Source organism: Thalassophryne amazonica, chromosome 10 (assembly GCF_902500255.1).
Source record: "Thalassophryne amazonica chromosome 10, fThaAma1.1, whole genome shotgun sequence".
In the NCBI taxonomy this organism is placed as follows: domain Eukaryota; kingdom Metazoa; phylum Chordata; class Actinopteri; order Batrachoidiformes; family Batrachoididae; genus Thalassophryne; species Thalassophryne amazonica.
The window spans coordinates 66,818,965-66,846,202 of record NC_047112.1 but is presented as its reverse complement, the minus strand read 5'-3'; the positions used below and the strand labels follow the sequence as shown (position 1 = coordinate 66,846,202).

The window sequence follows — 27,238 nt, the reverse complement described above, 5'->3', positions numbered from 1 at the left end:
TGAACATTCAGTACACGAGCAACAGCTCTGGTTGACATTCCTGCTGTCAGCATGCCAATTGCACGCTCCCTCAAATCTTGCGACATCTGTGGCATTGTGCTGTGTGATAAAACTGCACCTTTCAGAGTGGCCTTTTATTGTGGGCAGTCTAAGGCACACCTGTGCACTAATCATGGTGTCTAATCAGCATCTTGATATAGCACACCTGTGAGGTGGGATGGATTATCTCAGCAAAGGAGAAGTGCTCACTATCACAGATTTAGACTGGTTTGTGAACAATATTTGAGGGAAATGGTGATATTGTGTATGTGGAAAAAGTTTTAGATCTTTGGGTTCATCTCATACAAAATGGGAGCAAAACCAAAAGTGTTGCGTTTATATTTTTGTTGAGTGTATTTAAAGGAATAATGGTACATGAACTTTCACACATGCATATATATATATATGAAAAATAGAGAACAGAATCAAAGACATGATTACAGAGAGTACATCAAAGTGAAGACATTAATATTTGATAATACATATATTGACAATATAGAGAAAAACCCTGTCATTCTTCCCCCCCCCGTTTATCGAATTTAATATCTACACGCCTAACATCATCATCGTAGAAACATCAAAAACTTACAAACAGTGTACTTAACCACCAGTTTTCCCCGTCAGGACGGGGTGACATAATTCAGTCTCCGATAGCAATCACGCAACATAGTAATGGTCCAGCAATAAGCCATCAACTGTGGTGGAAATCATCCGATGAGCCATTGATCAAGCAAGAGGAATCATACAACAAATCATAACACATAGTAAGTCAATTCAGTGGTTTCCATCAGATACATACCCGTTGAACACCATTTCTTTGTATAAATATTTAAACTGATTGATATTTGGACATCATTGGAGTTTCTCAGGTAGCTTATTCCAATTGTTTAGTGTTGTGAAAGTGTAGTGACACGGACCCACAACAGGTGGCGCAAATGAACGGCCAATAGATGAGCCAAAAGGTAACAATTTAATGTTGTGAAATGTGCACAATGAACATACAGACAATCTCAGAATATAATTACAGTCAATCCACAAAGGTGACGTGTGGGCAGGCTCGAGGATAGAAGACGTCTGTCCTGAGAAGAGCCGGAACCACACGATTTCCGCCGCCACAGAACCTGGTGAATACTGGAGCCGCCAAGTCCCGAATTCCCAGGTGATCACCGTCCCCGACTGTCGGATCTGGTACTGCTGGCGAGAACAAAGACAGTCAAGTGTGGGTGTGTGTACACCCAGTAACAACAGCGATGGGAATGCCACCTCCACCTCTCACTCAATAACTGCAGAGTACTGTAGATTCCTCAGGGGAAAAGAGTGCCTTCAACGCTCTCTCAGCTTTCACCGACGGAGGTACCAGTACTCCTGCAAACACTCACAATATACAGATATTGCAATCACAAATGGCTGAGGATATTACCTCCAATGAAGTATGATATCTCGGCAACGAGGTGGAGATGACGTCTGGTCTTTATGGAGTGAGAGGACGTTGAGTAGATGGGTGACAGCTGTCAAGAGGTAATGAGTGACAGCTGTCACCCCCGGCTGTGTCCATGGCGGCAGCGCCCTCTCGTGCCTGAAGCCCGCACTTCAGGCAGGGCGCCCTCTGATGGTGGGTCAGCAGTACCTCCTCTTCTGGCGGCCCACACACAACAGGACCCCCCCCTCAACGGGCGCCTCCTGGCGCCCGACCCGGCTTGTTGGGGTGTCGACGGTAGAAGTCGGCCAGGAGGGCCGGATCCAGGATGAAGCTCCTCTTCACCCAGGAGCGTTCTTCGGGTCCATACCCCACCCAGTCCACCAAGTACTGGAACCCCCGGCCATCCGATGGACGTCCAGGAGCCGGCGCACCGTCCAAGCCGGCTCCCCATCGATGATCCGAGCAGGAGGCGGTGCCGGTCCGGGAGCACAGAGGAGTGAGGTGTGGTGAGGCTTGATTCGTGACACGTGAAAAACCGGATGGATCCAGTGCAGTGAAGCTCCAACTCCCGGCTTCACTGCGGCAGGACTGAGGACTTTGAGGATCTTGAATGGTCCGATATATCTGTCCTGAAGTTTCGGGGAGTCCACCTGGAGGGGGATGTCCTTTGTGGAAAGCCACACCTCCTGCCCGGGCTGGTAAGCAGGGGCCGGGGATCGCCGGCGGTCTGCATGGGTCTTCGCCCTCGTCCGGGCCTTCAACAAGGCAGAACGGGCGGAGCACCACACCCGACGGCACTTCCGCAGGTGGGCCTGGACCGAGGGCACACCGATCTCTCCCTCCACCACGGGAAACAACGGGGGCTGATACCCCAAACACACCTCAAATGGGGAGAGGCCGGTGGCAGAAGACACCTGGCTGTTATGCGCATACTCGATCCAGGCCAGATGGTTACTCCAGGCCGTCGGGTGCGCAGATGTGACGCAGCGGAGGGTCTGTTCCAGTTCCTGGTTGGCCCGCTCTGCCTGTCCGTTCGTCTGTGGATGGTACCCGGACGAGAGGCTCACGGTGGCCCCCAGTTCCCTGCAGAAGCTCCTCCAGACGTGTGAGGAGAACTGGGGACCACGATCAGAGACGATGTCGGAGGGTATCCCATGCAGACGGACGACGTGGTGGACCAGGAGGTCTGCTGTCTCCTGGGCTGTTGGGAGCTTCGGGAGGGCCACAAAGTGGGCCGCCTTGGAGAATCGGTCCACTATCGTGAAGATGGTGGTGTTGCCCTGGGACGGTGGGAGGCCCGTGACGAAATCCAGGCCGATGTGGGACCAGGGGCGATGAGGCACCGGCAGCGGCTGGAGGAGTCCTTGGGCCTTCTTATGTACTGCCTTGCCCCTGGCACAGGTGGTGCAGGCCTGGATATATTCCCGGACGTCGGCCTCTATAGACGCCCACCAGAAGCGCTGCCGGACAAGTGCCACGGTCCTTCGCACCCCTGGATGACAGGAGAGCTTGGAACCGTGACAGAAGTCCAAGACTGCAGCTCTGGCCTCTGGTGGGACGTACAGACGGTTCTTCGGACCGGTTCCGGGGTCCGGGCTCCGTGCCAGGGCCTCCCGGACGGTCTTCTCCACGTCCCAGGTGAGGGTGGTCACGATAGTGGACTCCGGAATGATGGGCACCGGTGGATCCGACAGCACCGTTTTGACTTCGTCTTCGTGTACCCGGGACAAGGCATCCGATCTCTGGTTCTTGGTCCCGGGGCGATAGGTGATCCGGAAGTCAAAACGTCGGAAGAACAGTGACCAGCGGGCTTGCCTGGGGTTCAGCCGCTTGGCGGTCCTGATATACTCCAGGTTCTGATGGTCAGTGAAAACCGTGAATGGCACAGACGCTCCCTCCAACAGGTGTCTCCACTCCTCAAGAGCCTCTTTCACCGCAAGGAGTTCTCGATTGCCGACGTCATAGTTCCGTTCAGCCGGGGTCAACCTGCGTGAAAAGTAGGCACACGGGTGAAGAACCTTATCGGTCTCTCCGCTCTGGGATAGCACGGCTCCTATCCCTGAGTCAGAGGCGTCCACTTCAACCACGAACTGGCGGCTAGGGTCGGGCTGCACCAAAACTGGCGCAGTAGAGAACCGTCGTTTCAACTCCTTGAACGCGGCTTCGCACCGATCCGACCAGGTGAAGGGGACTTTTGGAGAGGTCAGGGCTGTCAGGGGGCTAACTACCTGACTGTAGCCCTTAATGAACCTCCTACAGAAATTAGCAAAGCCGAGGAACTGTTGCAGCTTCCTACGGCTTGTTGGTTGGGGCCAATCTCTCACCGCCGCAACCTTGGTCGGATCAGGGGCGACGGAGTTAGAGGAGATGATAAACCCCAGGAAGGACAAAGACGTGCAGTGAAACTCGCACTTCTCGCCCTTCACAAACAGTCGGTTCTCTAATAACCGCTGCAGGACCTGACGTACATGCTGGACATGGGTCTCAGGATCCGGAGAAAAGATGAGAATATCGTCCAGATATACGAAGACAAATCGGTGCAGGAAGTCCCGCAAGACGTCGTTAACCAAGGCTTGGAATGTCGCGGGGGCATTGGTGAGGCCGAACGGCATGACCAGGTACTCAAAGTGACCTAACGGGGTGTTAAATGCCGTCTTCCATTCGTCTCCCTTCCGGATCCGAACCAGGTGATACGCATTTCTAAGATCCAGCTTAGTAAAGATTTTGGCTCCATGCAGGGGGGTGAACACGGAATCCAACAATTTCAACGGGTATCGGTTGCGAACCGTAATCTCATTCAGCCCCCTGTAATCAATGCATGGACGGAGTCCGCCATCTTTCTTGCCCACAAAAAAGAAACCTGCCCCCATCGGGGAGGTGGAGTTCCGGATCTGCCCGGCAGCTAATGAGTCCCGGATGTAGGTCTCCATTGATTCGCGCTCAGGTCGTGAGAGGTTGTACAGCCTGCTGGACGGGAACTCAGCGCCTGGAACCAAATCAATGGCACAATGGTACGGACGGTGCGGGGGAAGGGTGAGTGCCAGATCCTTGCTGAAGACGTCAGCAAGATCGTGGTACTCAACCGGCACTGCCGTCAGATTGGGAGGGACTTTGACCTCCTCCTTAGCCTGAAAACCGGGAGGAACCGAGGATCCTAAACACACCCGATGGCAGGTCTCGCTCCACTGAACCACCACCCCAGACGGCCAATCAATCCGGGGATTGTGCTTCAACATCCATGGGAAGCCCAAAATCACGCGGGAGGTAGAAGGAGTTACAAAAAACTCAATCTCCTCCCGATGGTTTCCAGACACCACCAGAGTTACTGGTTGTGTTTTGTGTGTGATTAAAGGGAGGAGGGTGCCATCTAGTGCCCGCACCTGCAATGGCGAAGGAAGCGCCACCAGAGGGAGCCCTACCTCCCTTGCCCATCTGCTGTCTAGCAGACTCCCTTCTGACCCCGTGTCCACCAGTGCTGGGGCTTGAAGGGTTAAATCCCCGCTCAGGATTGTAACTGGGAGTCGTGTGGCAATCTGTGTGTGTCTCACATGAATGTTTTGACCCCCCCCTTAGCCCAGTCTCTGAGGGCGGTTGTTGTTTTGGCCGTTTGGGGCAGTTTTTCTGTGTGTGCTCCTTTGAGCTGCAGAGAAAACACTCCCCGCGGATCAGCCTCCTCATTTTGGCCCTGTGCGTTTCCCTAACAACGTCAGCAGGGGGAGCTGTTGCCCCACAGAGCGCTGCGGCTGTGGAGCGTGGGGAGGGCGGCCCCTTTTCGAACCCGGAAGGGAGAGGGGCGGCGCGTATCCGGTCACGTCCTTCGCCTCGCTCCCGACGGCGTTCCTCCAACCGATTGTCTAACCGTATAACGAGATCGATAAGCCCATCTAAATCCCGCGGTTCCTCCTTAGCTACCAGCTGCTCCTTCAGGACCAACGACAGTCCGTTTATGAAGGCGGCGCGGAGCGCAACGTTATTCCAGCCGGACCTCTCAGCCGCGATGCGGAAGTTGACTGCATAAGCGGCTGCGCTCTCGCGTCCCTGTTTCATTGACAGCAGCACAGTTGAAGCGGTCTCTCCTCTGTTAGGGTGATCAAACACTGTTCTGAACTCCCCCACAAACCCAGTGTATGCTGATAACAACCGTGAGTTCTGTTCCCAGAGCGCCGTAGCCCAGGCGCGTGCCTTACCCCGAAGCAGAGCAATCACATAAGCTATTTTACTAGCATCTGACGTGTACATGACGGGACGTTGTGCGAAGACGAGCGAACACTGCATGAGAAAGTCCGCGCACGTCTCCACACAACCTCCGTATGGCTCAGGAGGGCTTATGTATGCTTCAGGGGTTGGTGGGAGGGGTTGTTGAACCACCACTGGAACGTTCATATCCTGCACAGGGTCGGCAGGAGGAGGAGCTGCAGCAGCGCCCTGAGCGCTCGCCGTCATCTGTGCGGAGAGAGCCTCCACCCTGCAGTTCAGGAGGATGTTTTGCTCGGTCATCTGATCCAACCGAGCCGTAAAGGCGGTGAGAATGTGCTGCAGCTCACCAATCACGCCTCCTGCAGACGCCTGCGCTCCCTGCTCTCCCATTGGTCGTTCAACAGCCGGGTGACGCCCCTCAGAGTCCATGACGCTGGCCGAGATATCCTATTGTGAAAGTGTGGTGACACGGACCCACAACAGGGGGCGCAAATGAACGGCCAAAAGATGAGCCAAAAGGTAACAATTTAATGTTGTGAAATGTGCACAACGAACATACAGACAATCTCAGAATATAATTACAGTCAATCCACAAAGGTGACGTGTGGGCAGGCTCGAAGATAGAAGACGTCTGTCCTGAGAAGAGCCGGAACCACACGATTTCCGCCGCCACAGAACCTGGTGAATACTGGAGCCGCCAAGTCCCGAATTCCCAGGTGATCACCGTCCCCGACTGTCGGATCTGGTACTGCTGGCGAGAACAAAGACAGTCAAGTGTGGGTGTGTGTACACCCAGTAACAACAGCGGTGGGAATGCCACCTCCACCTCTCACTCAATAACTGCAGAGTACTGTAGATTCCTCAGGGGAAAAGAGTGCCTTCAACGCTCTCTCAGCTTTCACCGACGGAGGTACCAGTACTCCTGCAAACACTCACAATATACAAATATTGCAATCACAAATGGCTGAGGATATTACCTCCAATGAAGTATGATATCTCGGCAACGAGGTGGAGATGACGTCTGGTCTTTATGGAGTGAGAGGACGTTGAGTAGATGGGTGACAGCTGTCAAGAGGTAATGAGTGACAGCTGTCACCCCCGGCTGTGTCCATGGCGGCAGCGCCCTCTCGTGCCTGAAGCCCGCACTTCAGGCAGGGCGCCCTCTGATGGTGGGCCAGCAGTACCTCCTCTTCTGGCGGCCCACACACAACAGTTTAGACCACAAACAGAGACATAGAAGCATTTCCTGGTCGTCCTTGTGCCCGCAACTTTAAAATGATACAAATCCCTTAAATTATATATTCCTTCTCTTTGCATAAAATATCCTTGAATTCTGAAAGGTACTTGCTTATGTTTTACTTTATACATCAATCGAATAGTCTTAAATTAAATCATGTCATGGAGTTTTAAAATCTATGATTAATAAATGAATGAATGAATGAATGAAAACTGTTTATTTCGAACATTTGATACAACAACAATTACAAGATAGATCAGTAAAGACAACAACAAAAAAGTTCCTACTGTGTACCCAACATGTCCGAAAAGGGGTAGGGTGAAGCATCAGCTTATTTATCCCTACCCCTTCTTCCCCACAACCAGTAATACCCTTTGCCACATATACACATAGATTCCTACACACCTAAACCGATATATATATATATATACACATACACATATATATATATATACATACACATATACATACACATATACATACACATATACATATATACAGATATATACACATATATATACACAAACATAAATATACACCTACACATACCTACTTACATACAAAATACTATATATTTACAAGCCGAAGCAAAAAACAAAAACACCCTAACCCTCATTACCCTTCCTCCTCCCTATACCTAGAAAAAAACATATTTTTGTACCCCTGTTTGAACTGGTTCATGCTTGGACATTGCATATCATAAACAGTGGACTGGTATGATCCCAATAACCTGCATTATGAATTATTCTTAATCCTCTTTCTTTTTTTTCTCTCTCTCTCTCTCTCTCTCTCTCTCTAAGGTTGAATAATGGTTGTACTACAGTGTTGTAGTTATTGCCCTATACTTCAGCACCATAAGTCAAGTAAGGTGCAATCAGTGTGCAACACAGAGTATGTAGTGCTTTCTCTTGACTATGTTGGATATGTGCTGTCTAGTTGATCCTGACATCGATGACCACCCCTAACAACTTATTCTCTCTGACAGGTTCTACATTTACTCCCTGTATGTTTAACTGTATTTGTTCATCCTTTTTATAGTTTCCAAATAACATTATTTTAGTTTTTTAGACCAACTTAGTGACAGTTTGTTCATATCGAACTGAACCAACTCTTCAACTTTATCATCTTCGATCCCAGATCATCTAATAATTGTTATGAATTATCTCCTGAACAAAATAAGTTCGTATCATCTGCAAATTCGCTCTAAACAGATCCGAGACTTTACATAAATCATCGATATACAATATGCATAACTTATAACTTATAACAAACTCTATGTGTTTATTAATCGCTTCTATTGCATCTTAACCTATATTGACTATCATTAAGCAGGTTGCATTGTCCAATAATCTGTTATTGCAAAGTTTTTCTGCTGTTTTTGAGAAGACACATGCATATAGTTAGTAAAGATGCTTGTCACCAAATTTGAATATAAGTATCACTTCCTTCTGGTCTGAATTGTAACGTGGTTCATATATTTTTTCATACCACCACACAGTAAACACCACAATCACAGCAATAATTGTAAAAATCATCATCAGGGTGCGTAATTTGCAGCCTGCTCTGGCAGCAAAGCTCTCCATAGCTAAAACAGTATTTTGAACAACCTGTTCAAAATACCCCTGTCATGAGGTTTTCTCTTTTTTTTTTTTTTTTCCTAGGGACAGAGAGAGAGACAACAGTTCTGGTCTTGAAGATGTCTTCTTTCTTTGGTGACAGTTCAAAAGGTTCAATTTGTCTGGGCTTAGGGGCTGAAGGTGACAGTTCACAGTCTCAGTTCTGTTCAGCAAGGGACTGAGGGAATCTGGAACTCTTTTTATGTTAGTTCCCTTCAGCTGTAGTGCATAAATCTGTACTATCATCAGTATGTGTAAAGCATGTTGCAAGTAGAATTAAAATAATGTGTCATGTACTCTGTCCTGTGCCCTGTTCTTGATGTTTTCTTCAAACACAGGTGCACAAGAATAGAACAGGATTGTCTCCCGTTCTCAAAGATGGAGTTTTGTCTGCTTCTTTTCTCCTGGTCTGGTCACGTCAGTGCTCTTATTTCAAGCTTGTAGTCCATCTGCTTCTAATCCTGGATTACGTGGACAGGATTCTCCTCGGTTGTAGCTGGTTTCTCATCTGCTTCAGGACCCTGGTATCTGCTTCAGCCTCTGGTCTTTGTCTTTGTTCACTCCTGGTCGCTGTCTGTCTCTGTTGTGACGCGCTTCCAGCCGTTACTGGGCCTATAGGCCATCAGCCGTCACAGTTACATGTCGCTCCCCTTGTCTTGCTCGGGATCTTTCAGGTATCGTTGTCTTTTGCAGTGGGATAGCTGCACCCAAGATGACCTCTCTGCAATTTTCACTGTGGTGGGGGTGGTTAGCAGCACTTGGAATGGACCTTCCCACCTTGGAGATGACCAGTTCTTTCTCTTAATAGTCTTTATCAGCACCCAGTCGCCGATCTGGATCTGACCCTCAGGGCCCTGCACAGAAATAGGAGTGTCTGGTATCGTGTTAGAATGTATAACATTCTTATGGGACAATACTCGTCTCATGTAATCAACTAATTCCTCATCCTCGCTATCAGGCCCAGCTATTTTCTGTAAATCTGGTATTCTGTAGGGCCTGCCATACAAAATTTCGAATGGCCATTCTCTGAGCTGGGTGTTATATGCATGTACAGTTTCACTAAATCTAAACAATAAACCCAGTTTTTTTCCTGTTTCCTCCATACATTTTCTGAGCTTACTTTTAATTGTCCCATTTGTTCTTTCCACTAAACCTGCACTTTGAGGATGGTAAGCACAATGTGTTTTTGCATTTATCTTCAAATGTTCTGTCAAATGTTGGGTGATCTTATTTACAAAATGAGTGCCATTATCACTGTACATTGTTTCGGGTAGTCCATGTCTTGGAATTATGTCTCTACAAAGTATCTTCACCACTGTAAGAGCATCTGCATGTTTAACAGGGAACACCTCTACCCATTTGCTATATGCATCAATCAATACTAGGCAATATTTTTCCCTTCACATTGGTTCATTCAATAAAATCCATTTGAAACGGGTATTGAGGTGTTAGAAATTTCCCTCGTTTTGGTCTCTCATTACCCTGTGAATTGTGCTTCGCACAGATTAAACATGCTCCACTGTAATGCTTTGCATATGCCTGAAATCCAAATGTCACAAAATGATTATTAACCAGTCCAGCCATTTCAAAATTGATTGATTGGATGAATGATAAGCATTGATTAACATCGATTAATACGCGCAGGCCGATCTCAATATGACAATTCAATTCCAGACAATGATCCAATACTCCAGTTAGATCAATACACTGCCTTACCATGTAGGCATACGGGCAAATTTGACCCCACCACTGCACCCCAGTGCCATCCCCCCATGTCCTAGTGAGTCAGAGCGTCACAGAGACAAGGTCGAGTAATAAATAAAAGAAATCTGAGCATGAAAAAATTCAAAAATGGTTCAATCATACTTACTATTCATCTTTCAGAAAAGGAAATGCGAGAGGAGTGGCAATTCTTATTTCAAACAAAATCAACTTTGAGTTCACTTCGCAAATTTCTGACACTGAAGGAAGATATGTGCTAGTGGGGGTTTGATTGATCATAAAAAAGTGACATTACTTAATGTTTATCGCCCTACCGGAAATGATAAGCAGTTTGTTAAAAAAATATTCAACTTAATATATACTGAAATATCTGGAGTACTAGTATGTGCTGGAGACTGGAACGCTCATTTATCCCCTTCTCTTGACTCTTCCACAAATATGAGGATACAACCTCCAGCAATACTGATTAACAAATTGCTTAAAGAAGTGGGTATGAAAGATGTGTGGCGAGATTTTCATCCACATGAGAAATGCTTTACCTTTTTTTCTCATTCATGTACTATGTTATCTAGACTAGACTATTTTTTCATGCTCAGCTCAGACAGGCACAGAATTATTCAATGTAAAATTGGAGTACAAGATGTTTCAGACCATGCAGGAGTATATTTGACGTTACATTTAGATACCAAGCGAAACGAAACCCTTTGGAGACTTAACAATAACCTCCTTAATGATATAGACCTTAAAAATATGTAGAAGAACAATTAACAGACTACACATATCATAATGATAACGATGAAACTTCACCTAGTGTGATATGGGACGCAGCAAAAGCAGTTTTGAGAGGAAGGCTTATAATGTGGTCATCAATTAAAAAGAAAGAAAGAGAAACTAATTTCAGACAAGACTGCTGAACTAAAATTCTTAGAACAACAACACATGAGAAACAAAGACAACGATACGCTGCAAAAAATTCTTTCAGTTAAACAAATATTAAACAATCTATATGACGATCACATAGAAAGGAAAGCAAAATTTATTAAACAAAATTATTACGAGAATCGACCAAGAGCTAAAAAGTTACTTGCCTGGAGGACACGAAAACTATAAGCCAGCCGCAATATTCACAAGATAAGAGACCCAGTTAATAACACAGTACAATATAATTTAGAAGAGATTCAGACATCCTTTATTACTTATTATACAAATTTATACTCTCAGCCATCTGCAGCAGATGCAACTATAGTAGAGAATTTTCTTACAAAATTAGACTTACCTTTGATAGGAAGAGAACAAAACAAAAAACTTACACAAAAAATAACAGAAAAAGAAATCGATAAAGCAATTTCAAACTTAAAGGGAAACAAAATGCCAGGCTCTGACGGGTTTCCCTCAGAGTGGTACAAATATTTTAGACAAAAAATTATACCTTTGCTTAAATCTTGCTTTATGTGCTCACAGGAGGTACAATACCTACATCCTGGAATCAAGCCCTTATCTCTGTAATACCAAAAACAGGGAAAGATGCAACTGAATGAGGCTCATATCGGCCTGTATCAGTACTAAATGTAGATTATAAAATATTTACAACAATCCTGGCAAAAAGACTAGAACACATTATCTCAGAATTAATAGATACTGATCAGACGGGATTTGTGAAAGGGAGACAGGCACATGACAACATCCGCAGAGCCCTTCACCTTGTAAAATACATGACAAACACAGAGTCAGTTTTTTTAAGCCTTGATGCTGAAAAGGCTTTTGACTCTGTCTAATGGGAGTTTTTATTTCTGACCTTAAAACGTTTTGGCTTTGATGATCAATTCATCCAATGTCTCAAATCACTATACCATTCCCCCTCAAATCCTCACTTACAATTATAAACCGAGTAAAAATGTCCTAAAACGCTTACAGTGTAATTGGAACAACTGTATAATTAAATACCTAGGGGTCCAAATACCCAAGGATCCAAATGACCTTTTCAAATACAATTATGATCCCCTGACAAACAATATTAAAGCAGGTTTAAAGAGATGGTTGCTCCTCCCCATGAACATGTATCATAGAATTGAAATGATAAAAAAGACCACATTACCTAAATTACTATATCTATTTTTGGCATTACCAATCGAAGTGTCCTCCAGGCAATTTGTTGAATGGAACAGAATGATTTCTAGTTTCATTTGGAATAAACAACGCCCACGAATAAAATACGAAACCATGCAATTAAGTAAGAGCGAAGGAGGCATGGCTCTCCCCTGTCTCGAAAGTTATTACAAGGCCGCACAGCTTAGAGTTTTGGTTTTGTGGTGTGACTCAACTGAGGATGCCAAATGGAAAGGAATTGATCAAGCAGAGACTGGTGTTCCCCTTCCCTCTATTTTGGGAGACAAACAGAAAATTAAATTACTTTTAAACAGTGTAAATGTTTACATAAAAACACCATTAAATATTTGGTTTAAAGAATCTAGAAAAGAGGCCTTTGAAAAAGCTGCACGAATTTTGTGTTGGCCTGCTTATGATACACAATTTACTCCCTCCAAATTTGATAGCAAATTCCAGTACTGGTATTTGGTATAATACAAAGGGATAACTGCGTATTGGAAAATATCAGATGGCAACATAAAAAGCTTCCAACAACTAGCAATTGATTACGCCTTGGAGAAGGATGATTTCTACAGGTACCTTCAGTTGAGACATCACCTCAATAATAATAATATCAAAAATACAAAACAAGAAATTGATGACTTGGTCGGACTTATCTTGGACGTATGCAAAGGGAAACTTACTAAAAAGTATGTCTCCTCCACATATTCTGTTTTGCAAATAAGAAGAGCAAATTCAACTATGTACATAAAACAGAAATGGGAAAAAGAGGCTGGAATTAAATTAACAGAAGATGATTGGCTAAATATATGTAAAACTATCACGACAACCTCAAGCTCAGATTTGTGGAGAGAATTTATGTGGAAGAACACAATGAGATATTTTACAACACCTAAAATCAAAGAACATCAGACCAAAAGCCATATACAGGGCAATTGTTGGAGGAATTGTGGACAGTCATCAGCTGGACATTACCACATATTCTGGAATTGCCCCAAAATCGCCACCTATTGGGCAGACATAATAAAAATAATCAAGACTGTAACCAGACTTCAAATACATGAAACTTTCAGTGTATTTTACTTAGGAAATATACCTACCGGGATGAGAAAAAAGGATCGTTACCTCCTTCAGATATTACAGGCAGCCAGCAAAAAAGCAATAACCGGAAGATGGCTACAAGAAGAACCCCCCACCTTTACAGAATGGACGAACATTGTTAACGAAATATATGAGATGGAAAAAATAACTTTTCTCTGAGACAATCTTTGGACAAAGGGAAACTGTTTTGGGAAAAATGGACATATTTACTCTTGATGTAAGCAATTGTTTAATGACACAGACATACATAGAGATGATGCAACGTATGATGGCTTTCAATATCTTTATTTCTGAATGTATCTTATTTTTGGTAAAATCGGTCTATTATGTTGTTTAATTATGATTTGTGTTTTCTTTGTTATGTTTGAAAAAACTAAAACTTAAATAAACATAAAGTTTAAAAAAAAAAGGTCTGTGAGAGCCAGAATTCTTGCTGGTTGGTAGGGGGTCAAATACTTATTGCATGCAATAAAATGCAAATTAATTATTTAAAAATCGTACAATGTGATTTTCTGATTATTTTTTTTTTTAGATTCGGTCTCTCACAGTTGAAGTGTACCTATGATAAAAATTACAGACCTCTCCATTCTTTGTAGGTGGGAAAACCTGCAAAACTGACAGGGGGAAAATACTTAATTTTCCCCACTGTATGTAGATAGATAGATAGACATACTTGGATGGGAGAAACCAGGGGCTGTGTGTGTTTCTCCAGGTAATACTGGAGTTGCGTCAGGAATTTGTTTGGTCCATTTATCTTTGGTCCAATTATGTTTGATCCAGTTTTGTTTGGTCCATTTATCTTTGGCTCAGTTTTGTTTGGTCCATTTATGGATGATTCTTAGACTACGGGCACTTATGTCCTTTGATCATATTGTATGAAAAACAGAAAAAAGGGGAAATTTCACACTTTTATAGTTATCTTTACAGTGAAAGTGTTTTAAGAAATTTGTTCTAGTAGTCTATGATGACTTTTTCACCTTTTTTCAGCATCATTATATGCAAATATTGCAGTTTTGTGCTTGTCCCACACCCAGACTTTTGATCTTCAATGATAAAAATGAATGGTAAAAAAACGTTTTTTCTAATGTTTTAAAATATCTCTGAATAAAATATCAGTAAAATAATCAAAACATAATTGGGGTATTCAGTGTCATACAACTGTTGATTTTTTTTAAACAAAATGTAGTTGTCCCACACTATTGCCGTAATTTCCACCACAACACTGTAATGTCCCTTTAAACAGTTTGTATGAAAAATTGTTTGGGTAGTTTCTATGGAGATAAACAGTGACATCAGAGCACATGTATATAGCGCCAAATCACAACAAACAGTTGCCCCAAGGCGCTTTATATTGTAAGGCAATGGTGTGGTGGAAATTACATTTACAAGGCCAATAGTGCCCGTAGTTAAAGAATCACCCACATGTTTGATCCATTTTCGTTTGGCCCATTTAGCTTTGGTCCAGTTTTGTTTCGTCCATTTACATTTGTCCCCATTTTGTTTAGTCCCCGAGACACAGTTGCGTAGTTTGGAGAGTATGATGATGTGATTGGCAGCTACCTGACTGTATTTGTGCTGTGTGTGTCGCCTGTCCTGGCGTCCTTGCAGGTGGTGGTGCGCGGGTGGAGTAACCAGGGTTTACGGGATGAGCTGTACATCCAGCTGTGTCGTCAGACCACAGAGAACTTCCGCTATGACAGTCTGGAGCGAGGCTGGGAGCTGATGGCTATCTGTCTGGCCTTCTTCCCTCCCACACCTCGCTTTCATACCTACTTAGAGGGCTACATCTTCCGACACATGGACCCACTCAATGACACCAAGGGTGAGGGTGGACCTATGTGTTTGTCAAAATGTCTTCATGCAGAATACAAATAAGATTTCAGAGAGAGAAGCCATCCACTGTGACATCACGGTTTAGCGGTCCTTGCAGAGTCTGGGTGTGTTCCTTCGTGTTTAGATGAAGATAATTAAAGTAACTGAAGGTTGTAATTACCTTCTTGACGGTCATGCCATTACCACATCCTGTTGTGTCTCTAGTTTCCAATGCTGGGTTTCAGGTACATGTAACCAGTCACCACATTCACCACGTCATGGGAAAAACCTTGGATCCCGCATGGCAACCAACCTCTCTTTAGAAAAGGAAGCATCTATTTATTATAGCCGGCTTTTCCAGCTGCTGGGGTCCTCAACATTCAGGCACCTGTATGCTGGATTATGTTTAGAATAACAGTACAGGGACAAAAGTCTTTGCTGATGCTCCCTCACAGTGTCAGTGCTCCTACTCATCTGAGTCTGACTAAGTAACTGTTCATTGGACACAAAGTCATTTCAGCAGGACCAAAGGATCCTCCATAGAGACCTGGTACCAAAGACATCCATTTGTCACTTTAGGTCACTAGTTACAGTTCAGGTCTTACAACCAGACAATAAGACAGGAAGCATCAGGACTGTAGAGACGTGGATCCTGATTTTCCTGCAAAGACATCAGCATCAGCAAACGCCTCTGACCTTTGACCTCTTGACTCCATAACATCTTCCCAAGCGTCTCTGGATCTACAAGGCTGAGGATCCAGAGACACAAACGCCACTGCTGAGATCAGTGAATGGATGTACAAGTTCAACACTTTCACCACATACAGATACACTTCTGATGACCTGGAAGTCATTAAAAGCCTTGATCTCAAGCTGTATCCAGGAACATCACAAACCCAGACACTCTTGATTCCTCATGTGCCGGAATCACAATCCACTGATCTCACAAAAATCACAGCATTGTCGACAAAGTCAAGGTCAGTAAAACTTTTGTCATCAATGAAAGCACCTAGCCACTTATTTCCACAACCTGCTCAACACCCTCCAAGACCCAGTCCAAAATCCACCAACACCCAGTCCAGCACCTTCCAAGACCTAGTCTAGCACCTACCAACATCCACTCCAACCCCCACCAACACCCAGTCCAGCCCCCATCAGTACCAGTCCAGCACCCTCCAAAACATAGTCTAGCACCCACCAGCACCCAGTTCAGCACCTGCCAAGACCCAGTCCAGCGCCCGCCAAGACCCAGTCCAGCGCCCGCCAAGACCTAGTCCAGCACCCACCAACACCCAGTCCAACCCCCACCAACACCCAGTGCAGCGCTCACCAACACTCAGTCCAACACCCACCAACACCCAGTCCACCCCCCATTAATACCCAGTCAGCACCCACCAACACCCAGTGCAGCACCTTCCAAGACCTAGTCCAGCACTCACCAACACCCAGTCCAGCACCCACCAAGACCCAGTCCAGGACACACCAATACCTAGTCCAGCACCTACCAAGACCCAGTCCAGTACCCTGCAAAACTCAGTTCAGCACCCACCAAGACCCAGTCCAACACCCAGTCCATGCAATAATTGAACAGCGTAGGAGCCAGAACACACCCCAGAGGAATATCAGCATTTACTGGGAAAAGTTCAGAGGCTCTGGCCTTGCTCTGCACAGCCTTCACTGTACTGGTTTATTTCCATTAAATCATTAAGAAATGCAAACAGTATAGTACTGTATGCTAAGTCTGTCTGTGCAACAAGGAGACAAGTGAGGGAAGCCAAGACACCCAGGCAACTCTGAAGGATTTATAGCCTTCTGTAGCTGTGATTGGAAAAATGGTGGAATGGTGGAAAGAAAACTTTTACCTGTTGCACCAGGAGTTATACAGCTTCATGGTGGAACAGGGAAGTATTTTCAACCAGGAAAACAGATCATGTTGAGGCTATATTCTCCCATGTGCTGTTTCAATTTCTCCAGTCACAACCACAGAAGTCTGTAACTTCTTCAGTTATCTGGTGCCTTGGTGGCTTCCCTCATGATTCACCATCTTGACCTTTTTATTGTTTTATGAATTAAAATCATACACCACCTAAAACTGGACTACAAAGACACCATTTCTCCTGATCTTGACCACCAGCGTGTTTATGGTCTGGGGCATTTGGCGATTCAGCACTCCTGCTGAGTGTCTTCTTTTGTGTCATGTTGCAGGAGTGGCTATTAGCAGCTATGCTAAATACTGCTACAGGAAGCTAACCAAGGCTGCACTGACCGGGGCCAAAAAGGTAAGCTGCTCTCTTCCATCACTCTATCTTTGCTGCTCAAATTTTGCTTCTTTCAAAAAAGCAAAATTGTTTTTTTAAAACAACAGTGGTTAAATGCTGAAGGTGCCATGATGCCGTGGGTGACCTATCCTGGATTGTTTGGGGTGTTTCTGTGAACGAATACTTGTGACACAGACCAGGCTTATGTGGCACTGCTGTCCCCAGAAGCAGCCATGTCAGTCAGAGTCTCAGTGAGTCCATCAGCAATTTGCACATCAGAGCACATAGTGTAATACCAGTCCAGGGTAGCACCCTTTCTTTTCCACAGAGGAGCAGCTAGTGCTCTTTGCCAGGCTCCCAAATGGAAGCAACAGCTGCTTGAACACCAGGAGAACAGCAGCTCCACCCGCCTGAAGATACCGCACACCTCCAGTGGCTTCAGCTCTTCCACCACTGTTGCAGACTTAGGGGTGGGTCACACCAAACACATGACCAGGTTACAAATTAGCCAAGACCTACAATTTGAGAAATCGCTGGACCAGTCGTGAAATGAGCATGTGACCAGTCACCAAGGTCTTGGCTGATCTCTGAATGAGAAAATGGTCAAGGGTGGTCATTGAATAAGAATAAGATCAACTTTTGTTAAGGTTGGGCGTGGGAACAGCTAATAAAACCTAGGACTGAGACAGAGTAGGTAGAACTCCTAAATGCAGGACAGCCCAGATGAGGAGAATGGCATTAAAACACAGTTTTATTAGTTACCAGAGGGAATAAGACAAAGTCAAAAGTGAAGACAGGATGAGGCAAAGGGGATCCTCTTCATAACCAGGTGAGAAACTCAGAGGAATCCTTCGCAAACAGGGGAGTGCCTCAGAGGTGTCTTCGTCAGAATTGGTGAATTCAGAACCTGGAATCTAGAATCCAACTGTCTCCTTCCTCTGTAGCAGGTGAGAGTCAAACACAGACAGAGATAACTGAGGAATTTAAAGCCTGCAAAAACATTCAACTAAGAAATCCTTCTTCTTAACCTTTCAGTGTTTACTCACCTGTTTCATAGAGCATATTGATATCTCCTACATTCTCCTGAAAATTGTGAGGACATTAAAGGTTAAAGGAGAGTTTCAACACAGGAAGTCTCTTCATAAAAGGTGAGATAAACACAGAGACTAGATTAAAGCAAGGAATGTCTTTTACTTCTTGGAAGTGAAAACCAAAAACAGGACTCAGTCTCTTGTTCTTGATCAAAATAGGATTCATCCAAAGGTCTCTTCTTCTTGATAAAAACCAGGTTAAACCAAAGGTCTCTTCTTCTTAAAATCCTTAAGTGTTGTCTGTATCCTGGGAGATACAGACATCTGGAAGGCTGTGGGGGAGGGGCATTAAGTATCTGGACTTCATACTGTGGGAAAACCTTAAGGGGGAATGGGTGAAGTACCAGGTCTTATGACTTCATGCCGGCATTCAAAACTATATTCATACAGGGGTGGGGATGTGTTTTGGCTCTGCCTGGGCTGTTTCTCTGGCGGTTTGTCGGGCTGCCCCGGTGGCCCTGGTGGGTGCCCTTCCTGGCCCCTGTGCCTTTCTACTGTCCTTTTTCTCCTTGTTTCTCCTGGGGCCCTGCATCCTGGGCCCCTTTCCATCAGTTGCATGCAATCACCCTTATGGCTCCTGGCATGCTGGAGTGGTCCACATCATATGGTAAGGTTCTGTACTTTTGTCTTGGCCCAACATACCATCCACAGTAGTGATTGGATATTTAGCTGTGATCTGGGTCTCTGTGTGTGGATGGTTAGGTGTTTGTGGCCATCAGCACAATTTGGTTTTGGGTGTTCTCAAGCAGCTCAAGACTCTGGTGTCCTAGAATAGGGTATGGATGCTCACTAACTAGACAACAGACTGTTGCTGTCACTGCTTGCTTGTGTGTGGTTGTTTGTCCCGGTATGTTGTATTGTTGGGGTTCCGTCTCCTTCGTGTCTCACTTTTCATCATTTCACAGTTATTACTGTCACTTGTCTTTCCTCCTTGTCTGTTTTCATGTTGTTTTGGTGGTCAGCCCTTCCTTATAGAAGTTATATGTTAGCTTCAAATAAAATGTTATAGGCTGATCAAGAAGATCAGATGAAGGTCACACACGCACACCACATTAAAAAAAAAAGAGTGACTTCAACTCCAAGGTGCAAAAACCCCTCAGTACTCACAATCCACAGGTGACAACAGGAAACACTGAGAAACGGAAGCAGTCAAGCGGCATTGCGCAAACATATCATGTACACTTACAGAAACCCACACACAAACAATGAAGCCGCAACTGAAGACAAGCTGGATTCACTATAAACAGCCTCACTGATCAGTTAGTTGCAGGGTCAGACCCAAGCAGGTGGTGAAAATTAGGGACTAATGATGTGTAGGAAATGTAACAGAACAGCAGAGGGAGGTAAAACCAAGACAGAGACTAAGACCTGTAGTAATATAACTTAACACCAGGGGGAGAGAGAGTGACACAGAGAGAAGACAGATTAGAAGAGTGGAGAAAAGAGAAGGCAGACATAGGTGGACAAAGCAGATAACTCAACTAAAACCTGAGGACAGAGAAGACAGACTAACCCAGGTAAGACAGGAACCTACCAGGACTGGACCACAACAAACTTTATTTATCCCGATGGAAATTATTTAGCCATAGTACCGAAACAGTGACAGTAAACAATGAACAATGTTTTTTTATGACATTTGCACAAGATGTTCAACAATATTGCACATAACTCTTGAGTAACTGAATAATTCTGATTTTATCAAATAGTAATAACACCGTATTTTAGTAGAATACATAAAACCCACATAAAACCATCAGGTTCTCCTCGTGATGTGGTCCCTCCCCACTTTTGTAAAGAAGTTTTCTCTACATTAGGGCAGTCCATTCTGACTATTAGAAATAGCAGCCTGTCCTCTGGTGTTGTCCCTGAAAGCTTCAAACATGCAGTAATACAACCTCTACTGAAGAAGCCTGGCCCTGACACCACCATTTTAGATCATTTCAGGCCAATCCCCAAGTTGCTATTTGTCTCAGATTCTGGAGAAAATTATCTGTGCACAACTAAAAAATTTCCTTGACAAACACAACATCATGGAGGTTTTTCAGTGTGGTTTTAAAATGTTGCATAGCATGGAAACTGCCATTTTAGCAAATTTTTAATATTTTAATTGCAAATGATAGTGGCAACTATGTTGTTCTTGTCTTGCTTGACTTGACCGCTGCCTTTGATACTGTAGAGCACAGTATCTTGTTAAATCATCTGCAGCAGCTAGTGGGCATTGGTGGTAGTGCCCTGGACTGGTTTAGGTCCTATTTCGCAGACAGGACTATGAGTGCTGGTCTTGAGATTGGTGAATCCTCCTCTGCTCCACTCTTACAAGGGGTCCCACGGAGTTCAATTTTAGCACCTTTGATTTTCTCCCTGTATATGCTTAGGATGTCTAGGATCTATCTTCAGAAAACATGGTGTCACTTTTCAGTGTTATGCAGATGCAGCAAGATATATTTTTCACTGTGGAAAAGTGATGCCTTTTCTCTCAAACCTCCTCATGTCTTGAGGATATTAAGGCCCGGATGGCCTTAAACTTCCTAAATTTTAATGATAAAAAACAGAGGTGATTGTGTTTGCGGCTCCTGTGTACCCTCCCCTGTTGATTTGGGTCCATTGGCAGCTCAGTACCACGGACAGTGTCAAACCTTTAGTACCATGGACAGTGCCACACCTTCAGTAATATGGACAGTGCCACACCTTCAGGACCATGGACAGTGTCACACCTTTAGTAGTGTGGACAGTGCCACACCTAAAGTAACACGGACAGGGCCACAGTATCAGTAACCCAGACAGGGCCACACCGTCAGTAACATGGACAGTGTCACACCTTCAGTGCCAGGGACAGGGCCACATCTTCAGTGCCAGGGACAGGGCCACATCTTCAGTGCCAGGGACAGGGCCACATCTTCAGTGCCAGGGACAGGGCCACATCTTCAGTGCCAGGGACAGGGCCTAGGGTGGTTCAAAAAAATAAAAGTTGGAAATTCATTACTCTCACCCCTTCATTTTATGATGCTTTGGGAAAAAAGAAAGCCTGCCAAATATTTTTGTCATACATTAATATTTAGAGGTAGCACATCATAGCTGAAGGTTGTAAATATATCAATTATCGCTGCCCGAGTGCCCGTGCAATAGGTTATCCATTATCCAGTATCTAATCACATCACTTATAAAGAGGATAGAAGTTAACCACCTGAGTGTAACTAAAGTATAATTTTATATTCAATTTAAAACTATACCTGGGTTTAAATATTTCTCACAAACAACATACTTTCAAAAATGTTATTTTAGGCTACAAGCTGAAAATTTTGCTTCAATTCACAGCTTCTTTTCTTTCAGATCTTTGGTGATGGTGAATCTAACATGAGATAAATGTAAAAAGAGACACTTGCTGAATTAACATGCTTAACCATTAACTGGAAACTTCAGTAAAACATGTCAGCTACTAGAAGTAGAACATTTGTATACCTTATTGGTTCCACCGATTGAAATAAAGGGAAACAAATTGTCCTCAAATGGGCAAATACTCAAGGTATTTTTCTTCAAACACACTGATTTGAAGAAAACTGTCCATGATGCTGCTGTGACCTCTATAGACATGGCAATTCCTTTTTGGGAGAGAGCTAGAATCCCACTGAGGGCAAAGCAGCATCTGATCACAAAGTTAGAAAAGGTGTTCGGAAAATGGAAAACATTGAAAAAGACCAAGAATCACAATACACACAAGCAGAAGAAAGACGAAACAGTGTTTTGTGAATCTTTGGAGGACTTGTTTGACATGGCACATCAGGATGTCCTAACAGTGATAAAGTTTGAAGATGACAGACAGTTCCTACTTGCTCAGTGAGAGAAAGGTAGAGGATGCATGACAGGCATAGATAAAATACAAACTGCCAAAAGGAAAGCTGCAGAAGCAAAATACAAAGAGAAACTGGAGGAGCTTGGACCATCTAATGTCTCACTACCTGACACTGTCTCCAGCCAGAGTGAAGAGAACACAGAAAGTCCAGATGAAGAATTTGTTATGCCAGTGCCACAAAAAGCCAGTAACATTAAAGCTGTTGTAACACCAGGACTTGCAGCAGCATTGGATAGGACCAAAACAACAGACAGAAGTGCCACCTATATTCTGACTGAAACGGCAGCAAGTCTTGGTCATGATGCAAGCAACTTTATCATTATCATGTAAAGGATGTTCTCTTATGTTACACAGCTGTATAATTGGTTCTTGTGCTGATTCATACATTTTTGAATATTAAGTACTGCAAGGCATAAAGAATATTATTGTTTGGTGCTAGATCAAAATATATGTGGAAATATATAAAGCATAGACTTATTTAAATTTATCAATAATGAAACAGTATTTCATCAATAAAATGAAAATGCAATGTTTGATTGTTACAAAATCTTCGCTACCCCAGTATGTAGGTATTGTAGGAGCATGATATATGTACGAGAAGAACTGCATCTCACAATTCATGTTTTAGTGTTAACTATTTTATGGGATATGAAAAGATTTGATTTTCCAATGTATTGCCATAATTTCTGACATATCAATATTAAACTGACAGAAATAATTTGGAAATATCTGGAAATGACCATACTATATGACAAAGTTATTGCGAGCAAAATCTTTAAGGGCTGTGTGCTACCAGTAAAAATTATTAGAGTTTTATGAAATTGTACATGATGTGTTTTTATGTTAGGTACAACAAATTTAGAGGGTGAGACCATTGTTATGGACCACCCTAACAGGGCCACACCTTCAGTAACATGGACAGGGCCACACCTTCAATAACATGGACAGGGCCACAACGTGAGTAACATGGACAGTGTCACACCTTCAGTGCCATGGACAGTCCCACACCTCTAGTAACATGGACAGTGCCACAACGTCAGTAACATGGACAGTGCCACACCTTCAGTACCATGGACAGTGTCACACCTTCAGTAATATGGATAGTGCCACATCTTCAATAATATGGGCAGTGTCACACCTTCAGTAACACGGACAGGGCCAAACCTTCAGTTCCATGGACAGTGTCACACCTTCAGTGCCATGGACAGTGTCACACCTTCTGTAACCCAGAAAGGGCCACAGCTTCAGTACCATGGACAGTGCCACACTTTCAGTAATATGGATAGTGCCACACCGTCAGTACCATGGACAGTGCCACACCTTCAGTGCCATGTACAGTGTCACACCTTCAGTGGCATGGACAGTGCCACACCTTCACTAATATGGACAGTGTCACACCTTCAGTGCCATGGACAGGGCCACACCTTCAGTAGCATGGAGAGTGTCACACCTTTAGTAGCGTGGACAGTGCCACACCTTCAGTAACATGGACAGTGTCACACCTTTAGTTCCATGGACAGTGCCACACCTTAAGTAACACGGACAGGGCCACAGCTTCAGTAACCCAGACAGGGCCAGACCTTCAGTACCATTGGACAGTGCCACTCCTTCAGGGCCATGGACAGTGTACTTTCTACTACAATAACAGTACGTGACTACAATAAAATTGAAAATACAACATTCTGTGACATTGTGTTTGTCAGCAATAAAAACAATTATAAGGAGGAACAAATGTGTCCAATTTTCTGTTTAATTTGTGTGAGGTTCACCCCTTTTTTCTCATAAAATGCCTATACTATTAGTAATTTCCTTTTGCACTATACTGCACCCAACACTGTTTCTGGGCAATTGTGAACAGTACTGAACCTTTTCCGAGGACATAAGACAAGAAAACATGCATAAATCATGTTTTTAACATGGGCTTCAAAGGGAAATTGGGACATCGCTTATTTCAGCATTTTTCAATACTTTCCACCACTGGGATTTCTTAGGACTTTTGTTATAACCAACATGTTTATGAGGCTAAAAAAAGTTTAAAGAGTTTCTGTTGCAACTTTTCCTAGGTTCACCTCCTTTTTGTCACTAAATGCCTATACACAGTAATGTCACCAGTGTTAAATTAACACTGATAGTGTACATATGGCCCTACTCTGGTCAGAGAGGGACCATATGTACACTGACAGTGTACATATGGCAGTGTTAGTTTTACACTGGTGATTTTACTGTGTACTAGGACAGGGACTGACCACTTCAGGTTTGTAGCATTCAGTGTTCTGCAGCCTGTCTTGTTACCTGCTTGGTCTCTTGCTGGCTTTAGGGCTTGCAGAAACCCTGCCTAGAGGAGATCACATATGCCAGAAATGCCATCTTCAGCGTCTCTATGTTTGGCTCCTCCCTGGAGGAGGTGATGATCCTCCAAAAGGAACGATATCCAGACCACCAGCTGCCCTGGGTACAGACTCGCCTCTCAGAAGAGGTTCTGTGCCTCAACGGAGATCAAACAGAAGGAATCTTCAGGTGAGTAATGCTCAGGTGCTATTTGAAGACATTCTCCCCATTCTGCTGGTAAACTCATTTCTTTTGGGTTCCCCTGTTCTTGGGATTAGTGGGGACCAGATTAACATGGGATGGGAGGGGCACAGCTGGTCCTGAACCAGAAACCTTTTGGTTGGGAGGCTGGTGGATTCATGAAACTTTCTGCTTTTGAGTCAACCTGTGGTTGGAGTGTTAATCACTTCCCACGACTGCACTATTCATGTGCTCATCATCTCACCCTTATTCTAATCCTTCTTCAGCATGTAACTCTAAAAGTCAGTGAGCGATTGAATGATCTGTCCTGTTAAAGGAGTCACCTCCTGTTTGTTGAATCTGCAATTCAGAAACAATAAATGCTATCTTGTAATTTTCCAAATCTTTGATGCCTAACTGAACAGATGTTGGCGACCTTTGGCACACCACGAGTGTAAAAAGCAAGTTAGTTTGCTTGTGTCATACATTAAAAATCTGTGTCTCCTGCTATACACTGTTTGCAGGGAATACTCTTATCATCACGTGCAGTTGGAAATTAGGAGCAGGTGACAAAGTTATGTGCTGCTTGAAATGAATTTACTGGTCAGTGTTGTCATTCTCAAAGCCTTGGTCTGGTACCCCCCGCCAGTTGTAAGTCCAGAGTGAGGATACACAATTATACTTGTGGTTGGACATTTGCATGCAATCATGGTAGTTTTGGACTTTTCTTTTGTCAGGGTTTAATGGTTGTACAGCAGACATCTGCAATGACTTTAAGAAGAACTGGGTGCACATATTTGAATTCATTTTGCAACTTCTCTAATCCACACAGGGTCAAGGTTATACATACACCCCCACCAATATTTGGTTGAATGTCCCTTAGCAAGCTGCACCTTGACAAGACACTTTTAGTCACCATCAACAAGCTTCCGGAATTATTCTGGCTGGCATTTGACCACTCTTCTTGGCAGGGTTCATTTAAATTGGTTGGCTTCCTGGCAGGGACCCGACTTTTAAATGTAGTCCACAAATTTCCAATAGGGCTTTGGGAAGGCCATTCTGGAAACTTAATGTGAGCCTGCCTTATCCAACCTAAAACCAGTTTTGATGTTTGTTTGTAGTCATTGTCCTGTTGGAACACCCAATTGTGGCTGTTTCAGCAGTCCACCTGTTGATTTGAGGTGACAAAGAATTTGGAGATAGTTGTCCTCCTTCATTATTCCATCCACTTTGTGCAGTGCATCAGTACCCACACTGGGATACTGGTGCATTGCTTTTAGAGAGCTGAAGGTCACTTCACTGAATTTGAGTCATTTAATTTGATGCTCAGATTTACAACAGCATATCAATTCTGGTTACTTTTTGTTTTCAGAAAAACCTGACATCATGTAAATAAAATTGAGAAGCACAAAGTAATACAGTAGTGTTCAGAATAATAGTAGTGCTATGTGACTAAAAAGATTAATCCAGGTTTTGAGTATATTTCTTATTGTTACATGAGAAACAAGGTACCAGTAGATTCTCACAAATCCAACAAGACCAAGCATTCATGATATGCACACTCTTAAGGCTGTGAAATTGGGCTATTAGTAAAAAAAAAAAAAAAAAGTAGAAAAGGGGGTGTTCACAATAATAGTGTGGCATTCAGTCAGTGAGTTCATCAGTTTTGTGGAACAAACAGGTGTGAATCAGGTGTCTCCTATGTAAGGATGAAGCCAGCACCTGTTGAACATGGTTTTCTCTTTGAAAGCTTGAGGAAAATGGGACGTTCAAGACATTGTTCAGAAGAACAGCGTAGTTTCATTAAAAAGTTGATTGGAGAGGGGAAAATGTACACGCAGGTGCAAAAAATTATAGGCTGTTCATCTACAATGATCTCCAATGCTTTAAAATGGACAAAAAAAAAAAAAAAATGGAGACGCGTGGAAGAAAACGGAAACCAACCATCAAAATGGATAGAAGAATAACCAGAATGGCAAAGCTCACCCATTGATCAGCTCCAGGATGATCAAAGACAGTCTGGAGTTACCTGTAAGTGCTGTGACAGTTAGAAGACGCCTGTATGAAGCTAATTTATTTGCAAGAATCCCCCGCAAAGTCCCTCTGTTAAATAACAGATGTGCAGAAGAGGTTACAATTTGCCAGAGAACACATCAACTGGCCCAAAGAGAAATGGAGGAATATTTTGTGGACTCATGAGAGTAAAATTGTTCTTTTTGGGTCCAAGGACTGTAGACAGTTTGTGAGACGACCCCCAAACTCTGAATTCAAGCCACAGTTC

At 43.9% G+C, this 27,238-nt stretch overlaps 1 protein-coding gene across 1 annotated transcript in view; it reads left to right on the top strand.

The window, feature by feature from the left end:
- The window catches only part of arhgap39 (Rho GTPase activating protein 39), a 178,249-nt gene that overhangs the window by 90,687 nt on the left and 60,324 nt on the right, over positions 1-27,238 (top strand). The window contains 3 exon segments of the mRNA XM_034180178.1: positions 15,047-15,260; positions 17,456-17,529; positions 24,767-24,966. Coding sequence (XP_034036069.1) covers positions 15,047-15,260; positions 17,456-17,529; positions 24,767-24,966 — 488 coding nt within the window.